General features: G+C 45.2%; 1 protein-coding gene across 2 annotated transcripts in view; it reads left to right on the forward strand.

Annotated features, from left to right (window-relative positions):
• The window catches only part of GAS6 (growth arrest specific 6), a 975360-nt gene that overhangs the window by 387027 nt on the left and 568895 nt on the right, over positions 1-19438 (forward strand). Inside the window, exon 5 of one of the 2 annotated variants that reach the window (XM_069637123.1) lies at positions 8008-8130. The exons of the other annotated variant lie outside the window; for it this stretch is intronic. Coding sequence (XP_069493224.1) covers positions 8008-8130 — 123 coding nt within the window. The remainder of the gene's footprint in view (positions 1-8007; positions 8131-19438) is intronic. 2 annotated transcript variants of the gene reach the window in all.

Consider the following 19438-nt stretch of genomic DNA (forward strand, 5'->3'; position numbering starts at 1 on the left):
GTTGTTAAACAACCCGTGCAGTTTCTTCTTTGACATTTGGTCCGCGACGGGGTATTTGGAACCCTGTGTTTGGAACGGTTATGTGAGGAGTGCTGCTCGACGGAACAGCGTTTCAGTATGCTGTTTATAATTGAAATGTGTGTGTGTGTGTGTGTGTGTGTGTGTGTGTATATATGAACAAGCTGTCTGTTTGCCGCGAAACGCGTCGTTTTTGGGTTTTCCTCTTTTGTCCAGGGCATTAAATCAAATAATCACTTACTGCCTGGCAACTCCTGGTCTCCTGCCTCTGTGTCTGGTGCAGATCGTTTGCTCTATACTGCTTCCTGGAGTGCACTCCAACAAACTTGTACTGCGGTACAAGGCTTTCCTATATATATATATATATATATATATATATATATATATATATATATATTTTATATTTTGATGAAATCGATACTGTCTCCTATATCGATTTTGAAGATATATCTCCAAAACTCGATATATCTCCCATCCCTAATGTGTGGGCACATAAAAATGCTCAGAATTGGCTACAATTGCTCAAGTAGCACCTGTCCACTGGCAAATACTTTCTTTTACAGAAAACTAAGTGTTTTGGGTGTCTGTGCTTGTCTTTTTCAAACCTTTCATTCAAGGAAGGGGAAAAAAGACTGTCTGGGGAAACAAATAGAGACACTGAAAAATCCATATTAACCCATTTTTTGTAAAAGCAAGCATTTAGTGGTCAAGGTGGTTTTCCTCAAAATAGACCTTAACCACAGCCATTTTTCTTTTTTTTTTCGACAAAGAAAATGATGTAACATAGAATGTGCAGTGTTTTGTAATAAGGTCAGGGGACTGAAGAGTAAGCAATGGGAAAAAGCATACAGACATACTGGGTGCGAATAGGGCCCTTCTCCTATTGTATGCCAGAAGGACTGTTGCTCTTTGCATCATGTCATATTGAGTCTGAGAGATCCAATGTGCATGCCCCATCGTTCACTGGCCTGCTTAGTGGTAAGGCAAGCAAAAATGGTCAGGCAGACCATCCCAGATTGCAGCCATGCTGTGAGGGGAACTACATTTCTTCCACAAGCATCCACTCTTTGGTTACTCCCTAAACAAAGAAAGTTGCAGCATGCTCCTACCTTAATGGGATCCAGAAGGCATGCGGCCATGGAAGTCTGTGGAAAGGAAAACTACTCACTTTTTATGCATAGCTAGACAACGCCTTAGATACTTAGGAGCCCTGTTGTCAGTCAGGTGCATTGTGATGCAGAACTAGTGCATATATGATGGTAGCCTTGAGTAAAAGCAAGTGGAACTGTCCAGGTTGGGGAGAAAGTGGTTTGATGTTGCTTTTAAGAGATTTTGTTTCCATTTTGCATTGTACATTTTGGGGCTACATTACATCATTTTTATTTAGTTGTGTTTGTCATTATTATTACTAATGTCTATGCATGTCAATGTTTGTGTGGTTAAATAATGCAGCCAGGATTGATTAAAAGCCTCACATACACATTTAGGATGCCCTCTATCCATCCTGGCCACCATTATTACAAATAAAAAATAAAATAAAATTGCCAACCCAATTGGTCTGGATGTGTACATGTAGATGTTAGGATTTTCTTTTGTAAAGTCACAACATGGTAAAGTTCTTAACCTCTTTATTTGGAAAACTAGACATGTTGGCTTTGCCAGTGCTTGTTTTTTAATACTGTAACACAGTGCATAGTGCATTCCAGGCAACGTACCTTGGCCACAATTTTGGTTTTGTTATCCAAATTCTGATTTGATGTTCCCCAGGCAAACCTCTGGTAAATCTCAAGAAAATCATATTTCTTAAAAGGTTGCCGTTTCCTGTCAACTGGACCTTACATTACAAGAATCCCAATTTCTCCAGCATTGGATCTTTCATGGATTCACATGCTTAGAATATTCCCCGTCGACAGACTGGGAACCCTCGGTAAGCTTATAAAGCCTTTTCCCGTAGGAAAACTTTTGACACTTTTGTGTCCTATCTACGTCGTTTTGGGCCACGCACGCACGCCCCACTAGGACGTAGTGGTATAAATGCCCCGCCCCTGCGGCTCCCTTTCAACCGTCTCCAAAGTGGGAACACCTCGTGTATTTTCTACTTGGTTAGGTTGTGCTGTTGCGGTTTTTCTCCTAATGTCGGGAAAAGCACTGTTCCGCCCGTGCGCTACGTGCGGACTAAAGAAGGTCTACGAGGGGGACGGACATATGGACTGCATTTACTGTCTGCACCCTCATCACTCGGCTGACAAGTGCGACATATGTAAGGGCTTTTCCCAGAAGACTCTTAAGGATCGGAGTCGCAGACTTGTCGCATGGTTGAACGACGAAGCGGGGGCATACCCGCCTTCGGAAGTGGACTCCACACTCAGCGCGGCCTCTGTGTCAAAATCTTCAGGGGACCCGCGCCGCTCATCGTCGTCGAAACCCCCAGTAAAGAAATCGTGACTGGTGGACAAGGAATCGTCGGTAGGCCATTCCAAGGACTCTTCTTCGAGGAAGGCCTCTTCGTCCTCATCTTCAATGAGGAAAGACAAAGAAAAATCTAAATCCTCCTCGGGCGATCGTCATAGATCGACCTTGAGTCGAGAGACAGAGAAACGCAGGTCGAGTTCGGAAAAGGCGGGAGCAGCGCATAAACCTGCGCGACCACCACCGTCGTCGACGTTTGGGCAGTCGTCAACTACTTCTCTGCCGCTGACGCAGTTGACATCAACTGTTCCTGGATTGCAGGCGACGACGACGGGGCCGACTATTGCTTCGTCGACGGATATCTTGCAAGAGGCCTGGCGTCCTGAGGTCTATGACCCAACTTTGCCGAACACACTTCTACAGCAGGAGGCCTTGTCGGTGTCCTTGGGAGATGAGGGTGAAAGGATAGCTGCCCCTGCAGACCTGGGGTTACAAGTTACCACACCTTTCTCCGGGAGCATTCCGGGTTCTGCCCCCCAGCTCAATCCGTAATCGTTTTTATCATTGGAGGTCTTGTCCACGGTGCAAATGCTGCTGAGGACACTGGATGACAGACTGCGTCTCGCCGCCCTCCACCTTCAACCCCCGCGGCAGGGCCTCCGGAAGCAAATCTCTCGGCCCCACGCCGCGAGGAAGGGGAACTGTGGATTTGGAATCGGGCAGCAGAGCGTCGTCGGTGGTCACCCTTTACCCCTCCAGGGATCCGACCTGGGAATCCAATGCAGAATTGGAAACTCCGAGGCGCCAGCTCAGCCGTCTCCCCCTGACGATATTGAGTCATTTCACAACATGATGGCCAGGGCTTCCACGGAATTCGGGCTGGCCCAAGAAGAAGAAAAGGACGGTTTTCTTTTCGACCACATGGGTAAAAGGAGAAGGTCGGTGTTTTCAGTGCCCATCCTGGATCATGTGTGGAAGGAAGGTCTTCGAACCATGCGTCACCCTTTCTCAGAGCCAGCGATGAAGGGTCACCTAGAGCAAAAATTCAAAGCCCGGACTCTACTCCCAAATGCCTTTCCTCACAACCAACACCCGACTCTGTGGTTTCGGCGGCAGCCGCGAGAAAGGCAAAGGCTCAACACAAGTGTACGACCCCCCCGGAAAGTGATGCTAGACGCCAGGATGCGTTCGGCAAAAAAGTCCTGTCGGTAGGTGCTACCACAGTGAAGGCGGCCAATTCTCTCGCCATAGTTGCTAGATACGACAGGGAGATGTGGCATCGGTTGGCGCCTATACTCGAACACCTTTGGGATGAACATCGAAAAGCAGCTATGTTGCTGGTCAGGGAAGGCGAGGAGGCTTCAAATCATGCCATTAACATCGCAGTAGACCTTGCGGAGTCGGGGTTTATGCAGGTGAACAACGGCGTAGTTTTCCGACGACAGGCATGGCTAAAATGCACCAATGTACAAGGTACTGGATATGCCTTTTGAAGGAGACCTCCTCTTCGCGAGAAGGTCGACGAAGCCCTGAAGGGCATGAAGCAGAACTCTGACACGGCACGTTCCTTGGGGGCCCTCCAGAGTGGTCGAGTTTCCGGTCTTTTCGTCCCTTCAGAGGAGCATCGGGGTATTCCAGATTTTCATCGAGGGACCGACCCATTGGTAGGCCAGCATATTCCTCTCAGGGATACAGGCGAGCTTCGCAAGCGGCTAAACATCGCCGGGACTACCAGGCCCCCAAGAAGAGAGCAGGTTACTCGTCGACGAGGGACAAATAGAGCAAGGACCAGCAATGATGGGCATCGGAACATTCTGGGGGGCAGAGTATCATGTTACATCAACGAATGGGAGCTAATAACAGATCAATGGGTGTTGGACACTGTAAAATACGGACATTCCCTGCAATTCAAGAGCAACCCTCCGCATATTCCACCGGCGTGTGTAGCTCAATCTCATCTGAGCGTGTTGCTGAAGGAAGTAGCACTCATGCTACAAAAAGGGGCTATAGAACTGGTCCCATCGTCACAAAGGGGTCAAGGGGTTTATTCCCGATACTTTGTGGTGAAAAAGCCAAATGGAAAGTGGCGTCCCATCCTAGACCTGCGCGAACTAAACAAGTCGTTGAAAAACAAAGTTCAAAATGCTCACGCTCCAGGAGGTGATCAGGTCAGTTCAAGAAGGGGATTTTCTGGCGTCTCTGGACCTGCAGGACGTGTACTTCCACATACCGATGTGTCGGCGACAGAAGTAACTAAGGTTTGTGGTAGGGCGGACTCACTACCAGTTCACAGTTCTTCCCTTTGTATTGAAATCTTCCCCCAGAACGTTCACGAAATGCTTGGCTCCGGTGGTAGCCTGGCTGCGAAGGCAAGGCCACCATGTATACCCGTATCTCGACGACTGGTTGGTGAGGGGGTCCTCCCCGGCGTCGACGCAGAGGAGTCTACAGGACACCATGAGCCTCTTGCAACGATTGGGGTTTGCGATAAACTTCGAAAAATCCTCGTTAACGCCATCCAAAAGCTTGGTGTTTCTGGGTGCACAGTTCGAGACCCAGTTGGGGTTAGTCAGACCATCCCTCGACAGGATCACCAGGCTCAGTCGATTGGCAGGTCAGTTGAAAATCAATTCCAGGCTGTCGGTGAGAAAATATACATCAATCCTGGGAGCTATGGTGTCCTGCATTCCTCTGGTGCCCAACTGCTGCCTTTTCATGAGGCCAGTGCCACAGTTTTTGGCGGATCGTTGGACGCAGGCTCAGGGCCTCTGGTCAGACAGGCTGACCGTCGATGACGATGAGCTCCGATCAACTCTTCGGTGGTGGAAGAGAGTTCAGAATATTTCCAAAGGAGTACCCCTACAGGAGCCGGAGTTCCGGTTCACCGTGGTGACGGATGCGTCCCTAACTGGCTGGGGAGCGCACATGGTCACTCTGCAGACACAAGGCCGTTGGTCTCAGAAGGAATCTCTCCTGCACATCAACATTCTGGAATTGAGAGCGGTCCGCTGGGCCATGAGGGCGTTCCTGCCTCACATCAGGGATCCACAGTGAGAGTTTTGACGGACAACACCACGGCAATGTTTTACTCAAGGAAGCAAGGCGGCACGCGATCCAGAACCCTCCATCGAGGCTCAGAAGGTGTGGCACTGGGCCCTAAAACACAATATATCCATCGTAGCTCATCACCTGCCAGGAGTGAGGAACGAGCAGGCGGACTCGCTCAGCAGAAATATGGACCAGATTCACGAGTGGGAAATGGACACCGATCAATTGTCGAAGGTCTTTGAGAAATGGGGGCGACCTCCGCTGGATCTCTTCGCCACAAAGGCGAAGAAGTGCGAGATGTACACCAGCAGGTGGCCACAGGAAGATTTGGTGGAAGAAGCGTTTTCCTTCACGTGGACGGGCAAGTTCCTCTACGCCTTCCCTCCATTCCCTCTGGTACAGAGAACTCTGCAGTAGATACGCAGGTACAGGTGCCGAGTCATCCTGATAGCGCTGTGTTGGCCGAGGCAACCATGGTTTTCCAACCTGCTTCATCTATCAGGGGATCACCCGATAACGTTCCCGAAGGTGCCCAACCTTTTGTCCCGGGACGAAGGAACGGTGTGGCATCACAACCCGAGCAGCCTCAACCTCACAGCTTGGCTTCTGACTTTTCAGAATTTGGTGCCTTGAACATTCCCTCGGACTGTCGGAAGATATTACAGGCTGCACGGGCCCCGTCCACCAACAAGTCCTACAGGTGTAAGTGGAGGAGATTCTGTACGTGGTGCCAAGGACAGGCAGGAGTGGAACCTCTGAGGGTTACTCCGGAACAGCTTCTCCCGGATCTACTACATTTAGCGAAGAGTGGTTTGTCTTTCATCACTAAAGGTTCACCTGGCGGCCATCTCTAGGTTCACAAGAGGGAGGAAATCAACGCCCTTGCTTAGTGACAGGTTAGTGAAACACTTCATGGGAAGTTTGTTCCGGACGTTTCCCCCGGTTAAGCGTTTTCCACCGACGTGGAGCCTTAACATGGTACTTGCAGGGTTAATGAAACCACCCTTTGAGCCAATGGTCACGTCGTCGATGAAGTTTTTATCATGGAAAGTGGCTTTTCTAATAGCCATAACATCGGCTAGATGGATCTCAGAGTTGCAGGCATTGGTCATAGACCCTCCACATCTCAGATTTTTCAAAGACAAAGTGATCTTTTCAACGAGTCCTCGTTTCATCCCGAAAGTTCCTACGACTTATCATAAACATTCATCCATTGTCCTGCCCACCTTCTTAGCGACTCCCTCATCAGCTGCAGAAAAGGTCTTGCATACCCTGGATGTCAAGAGGGCTCTAAAATGTTACCTTCATCGAACTCAACAACTTCGATCTACGCAGCAACTCTTCGTTGCATATGGGCCTTCGGCAAAGGGGAAGGCAATTTCAAAACAAGGACTGGCCCGATGGGTCTCGTCGACGATTGCCTTCTGTCACTCAAAAGCGGGAAAACCGCTACAAGGACGTCCGAGAGCTCACTGTCGAACCTTTTCCTACGGGAAAAGGCTTTATAAGCTTACCGAGGGTTCCCAGTCTGTCGACGGGGAATATTCTAAGCATGTGAATCCATGAAAGATATCAATGCTGGAGAAATGGAGTTACAGGTAAGAAACTATTCCCATCCAAACACTATAGAATTTATATTTACCAGTATAAGAAACAACATACTTTGGGGAAGACATTCAATACAACTACCAATTCGGGTTGCAAAAACTAAAACATGTCTGCCACCTGCCGTTACAGTGCCATTAGACAGCACGTGCGTTTCTAAAATCGGGTTTCAGCTGCATATATTTTGCTTGTACAACAATCTGGCTGTATCGCTTAGCCTTTGTACTTAAGAAAAGTTAACTAACAATCAAATATGTCATCCAAATATCAAATATAATCACATAGAGAAAAATTTCTCCCAACAATTAAAGAAATGTGCAATTAGTCTGTCAAGCTTTTGACTGCTCGATGTATCAACACAAGTTGAGCACTTAATTTAAATCTCTTGATACCTTCACCCCAGGACATTGGTGATGTGTCAATCTGAGGGCCCTTTTGTATTGGTGGGAGGAAGAGGAGGAGGAGGAGGAGGGCAAAAATAATCAATTAAAAAAAATATGCAATTTGTATGGCAGAAAAGTTGGATTGGGATTAAGATTCCTATTCAGATCCTCCGCAATCCTCAATTTGGAGCCCAGTTTGTAGCATATATCAATTCTTGGTAGAATGCAAAAGTGAAACACAAGTGTACAACATATAATGGAGTTCAATACTATTTTAGTGACGTGCAACACACATTTGAGGTAATATTTGTATTTTATATTTGGGTTTTACATAGTGTGAACCTAGCTAGGAAGCAAAGAGCACCATACCCACCTTTGAGGGTGAAATATGTGATCTTCAGGATCTACAGTACGTGGCATCGGATCTGAATCAAGAAATACGTTATTTATGTTTAGCCTTGCTGTCAATCGGGCATCGTCACCTGTCTTGAGGAGAGCATTTGTAGACTATCATGCTTTTTTCTTATTTTTTTTTTGTCACTAGATTTGCCAAATCAGTGTTCCCCGAATCCATGCCATAAAGCGGGATCTGCGTTTTGTGAAGATCGAAAAGGAGATTTTTACTGTCAATGCAAACCCGGATGGACAGGCAAAAAATGTGAAACTGGTAGGTAATTCGGGATAGACTCTTACAAAAATAGAGCTGGAGTGGTGAACATTTTGCTACAAACCGGTATTCTAAATAATGTTTTTTATTTAAAAATGTTTTCCAACATGTCAATAGTTGCATTGTTTCCATTGCTCTTTTTTAACATACGTTCATTTATTTTCAATAAATAAGCCCAGATCATCCAGTTCATCTTGGCCTCGCATAGCTGAGGGATGTCTTAAAGAATGTTTTTGAGTTTTGTTAAGAGAAAGGATAGAAATGGGACAGGCTGGGGCAAGAAGAGTGATAAGAGTTGTGTGTGTTTTGAGTGGTTGCAGATTTTCTAAAAGTGTAAAGAAATTGTGGTGTATGCTATGAAGCTAGCAAAGCTGTGGATATGAAAGTTTAGGTTGGTATGCTAAACCTTGTTTTGCTTGGTGCAAATTTGATAGGACTGAAGACCTGGTAAGTATGTTAGTTATGTTTTGGGGACCATCTGAGACTGGGCCTTACCAAGGATGATGCCCCTATTGGGGGCACAGTTCGCCACTCCAAGGACGAGCCTAGATACTCTTCAGACTGCTTTGATTATGATTTGGTGAAATATAGAAGCCTTTTTACATAACATTTGGTGGCAGCACCTTTGACTGATTCTTTTAGGAGACCTCTGATGTGAAAGTGGTATGTGGTTTTGAACAGCTTGGTGGGCTGTAGTGGACGGTAATCCCTGCAGAGGCCTTTAACAAGATTATTGGCTGGAACATTACAATAAGGAGGTCATTATTTCAATTAGCACTCACAACTAATAAGTAAAAATGTGTATGCTAAAGGGATAAAACTTCCAGAAGCAAAACGGAGTACAGATGAAAGAAGGCCTTTTTCAGTCTCCACTAAAGTATTGCAAAGTGTGAGGCAGGAAAGACAGCAACAAGAACAAACAATGGCTGTCTCTCTAACAGACTGTCAACGTTTGCTTGTACCGATGGCACCGAGGTGACTAGGGAAGAGTTGCCAGAATCCTCAGTACCTCTTGCTTTCAGAATCTGGTCTTGTTAGTCCCAGTCCTGTTAACAGACTGTGTTCAAGCCTTACAGGTCAGGGCTGATGGTCTTGTACTGGCACAAACAAGGCAGCATATGTATTCCCTTTTCAGTTCTGTAGACAGCAAGTGTTTCTCTCAGAACAGTGATGTTTCTCATTTTGTGCCATGCCAATTCACTTTGTGCGTTGGGAGATAAACCGTCTGTTTGGTGAGGCGAATTGTATTTGGACAAAATATATACAACACAGAGCTGCAGATAGCTTAGTGTTACTGTTCTACCACTTTATTCTCCCAAGTGAAGTTTTCATTGTTGAAACGCATGCCACTCTACAGTGACAGGATGTTTCTCAAGCAGCCACTAAAAGGTGGCAAACCTCACATTGCATCCCTTCCACAAGCACACATTGTATGTTGGGGGTTACTGCCACATTTCACCTTTTAGTTCTTTGATGCACTACCTCTCTCTCCAGTCTACTCCTTTTTAAGTACGTTTTCTTGTGTGGCGGTTCAGGTGCTTGGATTTTAAGCCGTTGGTTTTATACCTTGGTTTTAAGCATTCCTGTTTCAGAGTTTTTTTCATTTAGTAGTTCAATTTCTCTCACTTTATGAAGCATCTTCATTTGATTTTCTAAATGCTTGCAATAGTTGCTTTGCTGGTCTCAATCCAGAGCTCCAGAGGATTCAGGCTGTCCATTAACTCAAGTTGAGAACATAAAACGGCCCGGACAGCTAACCTGGCAAACGTCAATAGCCACAGTAGACCCCTACAATATGTGGCTTCTATTCATGTCCCCGCCCTATAACTCCTCTTTGTGGTTACTTATTCTTCTGGCGGCGTCACAAACCGCGAGTTAGTGCACCAGTAGGTCACTTTAAAATATAAATTGCGGACAAGAAGAAAATGTGGCATACAGTTTCAAGTACTAAATTTTAAAATCTGACAAGACATTGACAAAAAATGGCAGAAGCAACATACTTGGCATTCGCGGAGGAACTAATAGAAGGGATCCTAGCGAACCCCTCGATACTAGGTGCAGAACAACAGGCTGCAATAGCCACCAAAGGAGATGACTGGAACGAATTGGAAGCACTACGGAAGAAGCTGATCAGAACCGAGTTACATGGGGCCATTATGACGGAATATCTTCGGGCACATATAGCGCCCAATGGCCTCATTATTAGGATAGAACCCAGAATTTTCCTTGAAGAACTCAAATTCAGGAAAGACTGGAGTTACATCTCTAACAAATGCACCAGAGACTGGATTATATTAATAATCAATACAGCCAAAACGGTATCTGAAAGACTAATGAACGAAATCATCACCAAGCAAGATGCTATAACAACCAAAATGATTATAGGTGACTATCAAAAGAATATGGCAGCCTTGGACGCCACAATTAAAGAGTTCAAGGACCTTAACCTTACCAAAAAGGTTACCAAACTTAAAAAAGATATTGCAGCCTTTTCGCATGAGAAAAAATACCCATACACGACAGACACATATTATGAAGAGCAAGAAAAGAACACCAATGTCTCAAATATGGGCCCTATGAGAGGCAGACAACAGAGGAATAGACCAAGACCGGGCAACTGGAATTTCTCAAGCGGAAGCTCAGACGAAGATGCCAACAAAACAGGAGGCAATGTCACCTTTGGTAACCAACAAAATAGAGGTGGCAACGCCCGGGGTTTTCAGGCCCAGAGAGGGCGAGGCAGGGCCAGAGGATGGTGGCCGGACCAATCACCCAGGGTCACCAGGAACAGAGGGAAAGGCTGGTACCAGCAGAACAGCACCCCACAGTACAACCCTTAAGATCTGCTAGTCAATCCCTGGTAGTCAATCTTTCCAGTTTCACTCCCACACAAATCCAACTAGATGTGTTACAGAAGGGGCTCTCATTCGTTCCAACCACTCCCCATGATCCATTCCAGACCAGAATAGAGATCACACAACTGATGAGGAAGATTAGACTCAAACAGTTTTTTGCGGAGAATACAAACAATGGACCCCGAGACGTGACTGGATTACACAACAAATCCACATATTATCCACCCTCACACAGCATAAGTGTAGAGTCTCAGACCTTTGAAAAACTCATTCTCAAGAAACTTGACGAAATAGAAGCAGAAGACAATTTGGGCACTTACCATAACATGACCAGACAGGAAGATATAGCCCTAAAAGAACTAAAGAAGAACGAAGACATAATCATTAAACCGGCTGACAAGGGGGGTGCGATTGTTATCATGGATAGAACTGACTATGACAGGATGGTGAATACATTAATAAATGACCGAACCACGTATAGAAGACTTGGCAGTGATCCGACTAACAGACTCAGGAGCCTCATTAATCCGATCATTGAAGAGGCTGAAGCAGAGGGACACATAAGCAGCAAAGAAGCAGCCTTCCTAGCGCCTAAATTTCCGAGATGCCCGGCCTTTTACGCACTACCAAAAATACACAAAGGCGTCCTCCCAACTCCTGGTCGCCCTATCGTGTCAGGGATTGGTTCAATCTTAGAACCCCTCTCACAATTTGCTGACTTCTTTCTAAAAGAAGAGGTCAGCAAAATGCGCTCGTATGTGAAGGACACCACGGCCATTTTAGTATACTTAAACAATCTTGTCCTAACCAATGAAGACACTTATATGATAACTATGGACATTGAGTCATTATACTCCAAAATCCCACAAGAAGAAACATTAAGGGTTATTGAAAGCATACTACGAGTTAAACCTCTCGACATGCCTATTGCGCTAATCATGCAACTGGCGGAAATAGCTCTAACAAAAAATTTTTTCATTATCGGAGACAACTATTATGAACAGATAGCAGGAACTGCCATGGGAGCGACATTCGCCCCAACTTTGGCTAACCTGTATGTGGCCAATTTTGAAGATACCCACATTTATACAGAAACCAATCCTTTTTCCGCCAATATAATCAGCTGGCGACGATACATCGATGATGTTTTTCTATTGTTCAATGGGGACGAAACAACTGTAAATAATTTCATGGAATGGCTCAACGGACTGAATCCTTTTCTCAAATTCACCCATGAGGCAAGTAAAACGAATGCAACGTTTCTCGACTTGCTGATCACCAGGAGAGGCAACATACTGGAAACAACGGTTTTTCAAAAACCAACAGATAGAAATTCCCTGCTGGATTATAACAGTTTCCATCAGAGATCTTTGAAAGAAAACCTACCCTTTGGACAGTTCCTCCGATTTAGGAGGAATTGTACCTCTGGAGCCGAATATGACATCCAAGCAACTAGGCTCTCGAACAATCTACTAGAGAGGAATTATCCGTATAGGATTGTCAAACAGGCAAGAAAACGAGCAAGGAATATACAAAGAGAAACAACTCTTAACCAACATGGGAAAAGATTAAGGAATGACACGACCATCACTGCAGTGTTCAGCCATTCCCCTATAATCAACCGCCTGAAAAAGGAAATCCGAAAAGCATGGCACATACTCAATGTGGATGAGAAACAATTGCCGGAACCACTGTTCGCCATAAGGAGGAGAAAAAACTTAAGAGATTCTTTAGTGCATACTTATAAAGAACCACTGCCTGCCACGGACACAAACACACTATGGGATACACCGAAAGCTCAGGGCCATACACCATGTGGAACTTGTACCATTTGTAAATATACAAAACGTACTACGGTCATAGACGTAGGCTGGAAATATCCCTGGGAACAAAGAACTCTGACTAACTGCAACTCCACTAATGTTGTGTACCTTATACAATGTCCCTGCAACAAGAAATATATTGGGATGACGACCCGGACAATAAAACTACGAATAGGAGAACACCGTTCCAACATTAGGACACGAAAAAGGACGGCTCCCCTAGTGGAACATTTCATTGAAAACCATCACACCGTAGAGGATATTATGTGGACCATAATAGAAAAAGTAAAAGCACCGACAAGAGGTGGAAACATCACAGCACTCCTATTAAAAAGAGAACAACAGTGGATATACAGAACACGCAGCCACTTGATTGGCCTCAATGATGAGATCTGCTGGCAGGCTCTGGCAACCCTTGGATGAACAGGGTTAGCCAACTATGACTCCTTACAGGGCATAGATTATTGCCTAGAATATCATCTGTGGGACCATACCCCACAAGGCCCTGCCGCCCCTCTGCCAAGTCCCATCTCCTTTAGAAACATCAAACAGAGACTCCATGGCCACATTGAATTTCAGAGACCTAACAGTCAACAAGACCTACAGGCCAGGCGATTAATAGAGAACTCGCCTTTAGCGATTATGGTTCCCCCCCCATTTTTGCACCTAAGCCTCCACTACGAATAATCAGTCTTTGACAGGTTCCCACAATGTTTTTGTGCTAACCCTTGTCCTTAATGCAAAAACTTTCATAGGTGTTGCACTCAGAGACAAAGAGAGTGTGATAGATATCTACAATGGTCATGTTCCTTCTCTATAGGAGAAACAGAGGACGACATGATCCATATGACCCCATTTTGGAGATACGGCGTCAAAGCATACACGATGGTGAACCGATCCCGTGTTCCCGATGTGATTACGTCCCCGCCAAGAGTGACGGCTTCGCATCGGGCATGTCTATTCGATCACGCGCACTGGACGCGATTACGTACACGTGATCACGTGATCAGATATCTCACGTGCACGCGATCACATGAGCGGATATCTCGGCCGCGTGACCGTGCACATGACCATAAAAGAACAACAGACACAGGGCAACGCAGTAGTGGATACGATTCGATCCGGGAAGGAACAAACCGATGAATGGAGGTAAGATGCGCCAACACCAATGCAGAAAAGCCAGATTCGGAAAACGGCATCCTTGCAGGACCTCTAATCTCTGACATAAGAGTAGAGGCCATTGCTAAAACCCAATTTGGAAATAACTAAAACAATTAAGGAGAACAACAACTTAAACAAAAGCCTACCTCACTCTTAAGAAGCGATGTACCCATGAAAAATATTTGTACAGATGCAATATAGATGATAGCAGGCTCTTACAAACATCTTTTTCTTTCAAATCATAGGGATAATATCCAGAAGAAAGGATGAAATAAGACCAACCTTGCTAGCATTTTGGCTATAAATTGGACATCACCGAAAAATCAAGCCGTTACCCTTGAACTACAACACAGAGGTATGATTCCCCATACAGAGGTGGTACTGATAGAAGTACCTTAGAATTCTCTGTTTTTAAAGTAGAAACTGTTGGTACATGAGACTGATTATAGTCCCCATTTTTTCTTGTTTTGTTGTCCATACAGGACTAGGAAGTAATTACCCTATCAAACCTTGGACACCCTCTACCATCTAACAGTGTTGAAGACACTGTTCAGGATACCTCAACTTGAAGTATTCGTCCTGAAGAAAGCGGCAACTCAAGAATCCCGCTGAAACCGGTTGACCATACAAGAGGCCTGGAGGGTAACCCAGACCCACACTCCCTTTCCAAAGAAAAACAAAGGGATTGTCTCAAGGAAACTTAATTTGTTATCCACACAATTTGCGGTTCAAATCTGAAACCTTTGGGAGTTATGAAGAATTAATATCTTCACTTTCCACATAGTTTTTAAACGAAAATTCTTTCCCCATTGTTATCTGGCCATTCATCCAGATACTCTGGGATTAGCACTTGTTTTTAACGATAAGACACACGAATTGGGGGCGACATATTAAAATTCAAGAATCGACCTCCAACCTGTGTGCACATACCAGACACCAGGAAAGTGTTTTTAGAGAGTACAGGGAGAAGATCTCGACACCTTTTGTAGTCGGCCCAACAGCACTAACTAGGGACCCTACTTAATGGCCAGAGATTATTCACAGATAGGGAGATTTAGTTGTTGGCTAGGGATCTAGCTACAGGAATAACTTATAATAACTTTACCTTCTGTTGTTTTGAGTGTTATATTCTATTCATGTCTGCCAAGTTATGATGGTTAATACTCGCGGTCGCAAACACTGCTGATATCGGCCACCTCATAACCAACAACAATCTTGATGCCCTTTTCATTATTGAAACATGGTTTACACCCTACTCCCCCCTATATCTTTGATGTCCTCCTACCCCACGGCTATCTACCCAACATACTGACTGCATAGAAAAACTGGAGGTGGGGTAGCAGGCTGGCCCTGCATGATAATCCAGCCCCCACGCCCAGCTGCTTTGAATCCCTGTCATGCTGGTTCTCCATCTCAAACAACGACATAGTTACATTCTACCTCATTTACAGACCACCTCAAAGAAGTGATAATTTCATCTATGACCTTTCTAACTTTCTCTCCTCTGAAACAGTGTCTTACTCTGAGATTTCAACATCCCGAGTACCAACTAGCAAAACACCTACATGACTCCTATTCTCTCAGAACAACGCCATAGACCTAAAACAGATTGTACTCTTCCCCATGAATGTCAAAGGTCACATGCTCCATCTAGTCTTCATCTCCTGCCCGATCTTCTCATGCTCAAACCCCTTCCCTCTCAACTTGACTGACCACGCCGCAATCCCCCTTCTCATATCACACACAAGGCTGCCCCACAAATGTGAAACCAAACTCCCTGTTATTAAGCACCAATCCTGCAAGAATTTCCTGCTAGACTTACTGGAGGCAATGTTCACAACATTCCCAACCATAGGGAATGCCTCACCCGTTCTGGATACATTTAACCACTTTTCCCAAAGAACTACTGGATGCCCATACACCTCTAAGTCTAGTCACATCAAAGCCAAAGCGTCTGCACCCTGGTGCACACCCAAGCTTGCCGAAAACAAACGCTCGATCCGATCCCTTAAAAAGCAGTGGCACAACGACTGTAGCCTAGAGGAGCTTTTATCGCTCAAATCCCTGTGTTCCCAAAGCAGACATGATCTCTGACGCTAAGTCAGGTTACTACACTTACCCCATTGTGGCAGCTTCTAACAGGAGCAAAGCCTTATTTGAAGTAGTCAAGCACTGCTCCAAGCCCACACCTGTCCCGAAGGTGCCAGCTTCATAAGAGAAGTGCAATGGAATAAACAGCTTCTTCATTAACAAAATGCATCAAATCAGAGGTTACATTGATGCCTCAAAACCAGGCACAGCCCTGCTAGTCACCCCACTCCTCCCCATGGGCACTAGCCACCTGGACTCTTCACCCTCCTCATCTAAGGATCTCTCAGACACATGGACGACTACCTCCAAGCCTCCCTCATTAAACAACTTGCTGGTCCAGTACTTGACACACTCCTCAGTATTGTGTACACCTCCCTCAGTGAAGGTGATTTCCCAGACATGTTGAAGACCGGTCTCATACAACCCCTTCTCAAAAAACCCTTGCTTTACCCAGGGGACTTGGCCAAATAGAGACCATCTCAAGCCTTCCAACTACTTGCCAAAATCGATCGTCTTGACTTCCTCAGTGATTACCAGTTGGGCTTATGCTCCAAATGCACCATTAGACTGCAACCATCCAAGTGGCGGATGATGTGCTCAGAATCAGACACTAGGGACCTTTGTCTCCTAATCCTCCTAGACCTCTCGGCTGCCTACAATACAGTTGATAAATAAATACTCCTCTCTGTCCTCGCAAAAAGGATGGGTTTCTCTGGAACTGTCCTAAAATGGTTGGCGGCATCCTACTTTTCCGATAGGCACCAGATAGGGCTAATTCAGATCCAGTCGAATCTGTCACATGTGGGGTCCCCCAAGGTCCCATTCTCTCCCCAGTCATCTTCAATCTATACATGGAACCCTTGGGAACTCTCCTAAGTGACCCAAACATAGCCATCCATCAGTACGCTGATGGCACTCTGCTGTATCTTAAGGTCAGTGACCCCCAGGATATTGCTCGCCTTCGCAATTGCCTGGCTACTTTCCGAACATGGATCTCAAATGCTCACCTTAAACTAAACCTGACCAAGAACGCATTTGTCGTCATCAGTCCTCCCACTAAACACCAACTTGTGGAACAATGGCTGGATGACCTGTGCCTGGAAGGATTCACCCCTCAGCTGTCAAACTCGGCCAAATCCTTGGGCTTCATTATTGACAGCCATTCCTTCCAAAAGCACATGGCCAAAAAGATACTTACCACATGGCTACAGATCCATACACTCGCAAAATCAAACCCCTAATTTCCCAGAATGAATTCCTCACTGTGGTCCAAGCCCTTGTTATCTCACAAATTGATGGGGCAATGCCCTCTTACTGGGCTTCAGCCGCACTCTTGCCCCCCTCCCCCGCAAAGCAGCCCACCTCCTTACAGGTACCTGCATATTCTACCATATCTCTCCAACACTGCGCGCGCTTCACTGGCTTCCTTCCATGATCATATTAAAAACTGCATGTATCCCCTACAAAGCAGTCTCAAATGGGCAGAATTCCCAGCAGGCCAATGAGCACAGCATCTGAGCGTGGTAGAGTGAGCTTGAAGCATCTTTTGCCTGCTAACCAACATGTCAAGCAAGGCAAAATGGCTGACTGTGGCCCCAAATTTCAATTAGCCCTTCCTTTGAACCAAAGGTTCTTGCATCACATAACCCTTAGCTGGTGTGTATGCTAATTGACTGGAGCGTGTTTGCCCCACCTCTGCCATCTCACAGATGCTTGGTTTGCTGCACATGGGATTCAATATATCGGTGTGAGAGAGAGGGTTGGGGCGAGGGGTTTGGCAGGTGCATTCTGAGCTAGTGAAATGGGACTTGTATGCAATAGGCCAGCGTTGGGGTGCAGGTTGTTTTGCCGTGACTGCATGTTATTCAGTGTGCATGTCTTCTGCATGTAAAGTATAGCAGAGCCCTCAACTGTTGCCCTAGGGGTTGATAGACTATTTATAATACCCATTCTCCCGCTTTCACAGCAGCCATTAGAATACAGCTGAGTCCCACGAAAAATGTGGTCCAGCTGTCACAATAGTCACTGACATTGGAGCCATCTCTGCACCTGAATACAATGCTCTGCATGATTTATATAATATGTTAAACTAGTCATCTTTGTTAGTAGTTGAGCAGTCACCTAATTCCATTTACTATTTGCATACAATGCAATGGCTTTTTTCATTTCCATGCTTCAACAGACTGTGGTCATAACATATGCTAGGACCGACCGAATGATTCTGATGGACCTCCCCTCTTTATCAGTGTTGGGTAGTTGACATTGTTGTGGCTTGTAGTACTGTAGATTTAGTCGGAGGCAAGCAATAGTCCAAAGAGGTGATATTGCCCTCATTGCGCTATACCTTTTTACTCAAAAAGTAATTCCCGTGCCTCCGTTATAAGAGTGCCTTCATAATTGTTTAGATAAAATACATTGTCATTACAAAAGCAAAATCAAACAACTTACTCAATACTTGAAGCTAACAATACACTCGGACTCCATCATTTGAAACATGCATTTATTCGTGGTTCAATTCTTGTGACGGCGAACACATGTTTCGAGCCTTTCAGGGCTCTTTTTCAAAGCTTAAGACCCTCAGGTTTTCAATGAATGAGACACCAAGGTAGTTACATTTTTTAAACTTGTTCAGTTTTATTTCTATTTAGTTAAAAAGATTTCCCCACATCAGCCTAAGGGTCTTAGCAGCCATACACCGCACATAACAACTGAGTGATAATTGTAGGGCATTAGTGTTCTGGCAATGAACACTGTGTCTTCCATGTGAGATGTCAGGATATGTTGGGTTCCTATGCATGGGATGTATACAATCCCTGCCATCAGATGGTTGCATATGCCTTTAGTGTATGGATTAAGTTACAGGAGTGCCAATATGCACCTCTGCCGAACACCCTTATTTTCTCCGAAACGTTATGTAAATTGACTTTCCTTACCATACCCGACCATTGGCTCATTCTGTTCATGAAGATCACAAATCATTTTCAGTAAACCGTCAGGAATTCTCATTGAGGTCCTGCTATGCCATCGACTTCTTGTGGATACACAGTCCAATGCTTTTCTCAGCTCTGTAAAGATCGTGTATATTCTGAATCCAGAATGCAACACATATTTATTAAGGATATATACGTTTTTTACCAATTATGTGGTTTCTAGCTTTCCCCTAAATCTATAGTGAGGCCTTGCCATGATTCTCCTTGCCTCCACCCATCATAAGAGGCTGGTGTATGGGTATAACTATAATTGGGTGGCTTCCACAAAACCGGCCCTTTGTTATAAGCAGCCAGATGCCTTGGCTATCGTTGGAAGAGGCATACAACTAAGCCATGTTTGGTGTTTGCGTTCTTGTTTATACATTCAATCTCAATTTAGTTATCTCAG

This window comes from Ambystoma mexicanum, chromosome 7p, assembly GCF_040938575.1.
Source record: "Ambystoma mexicanum isolate Mex_15411 chromosome 7p, UKY_AmexF1_1, whole genome shotgun sequence".
NCBI lineage: Eukaryota > Metazoa > Chordata > Amphibia > Caudata > Ambystomatidae > Ambystoma > Ambystoma mexicanum.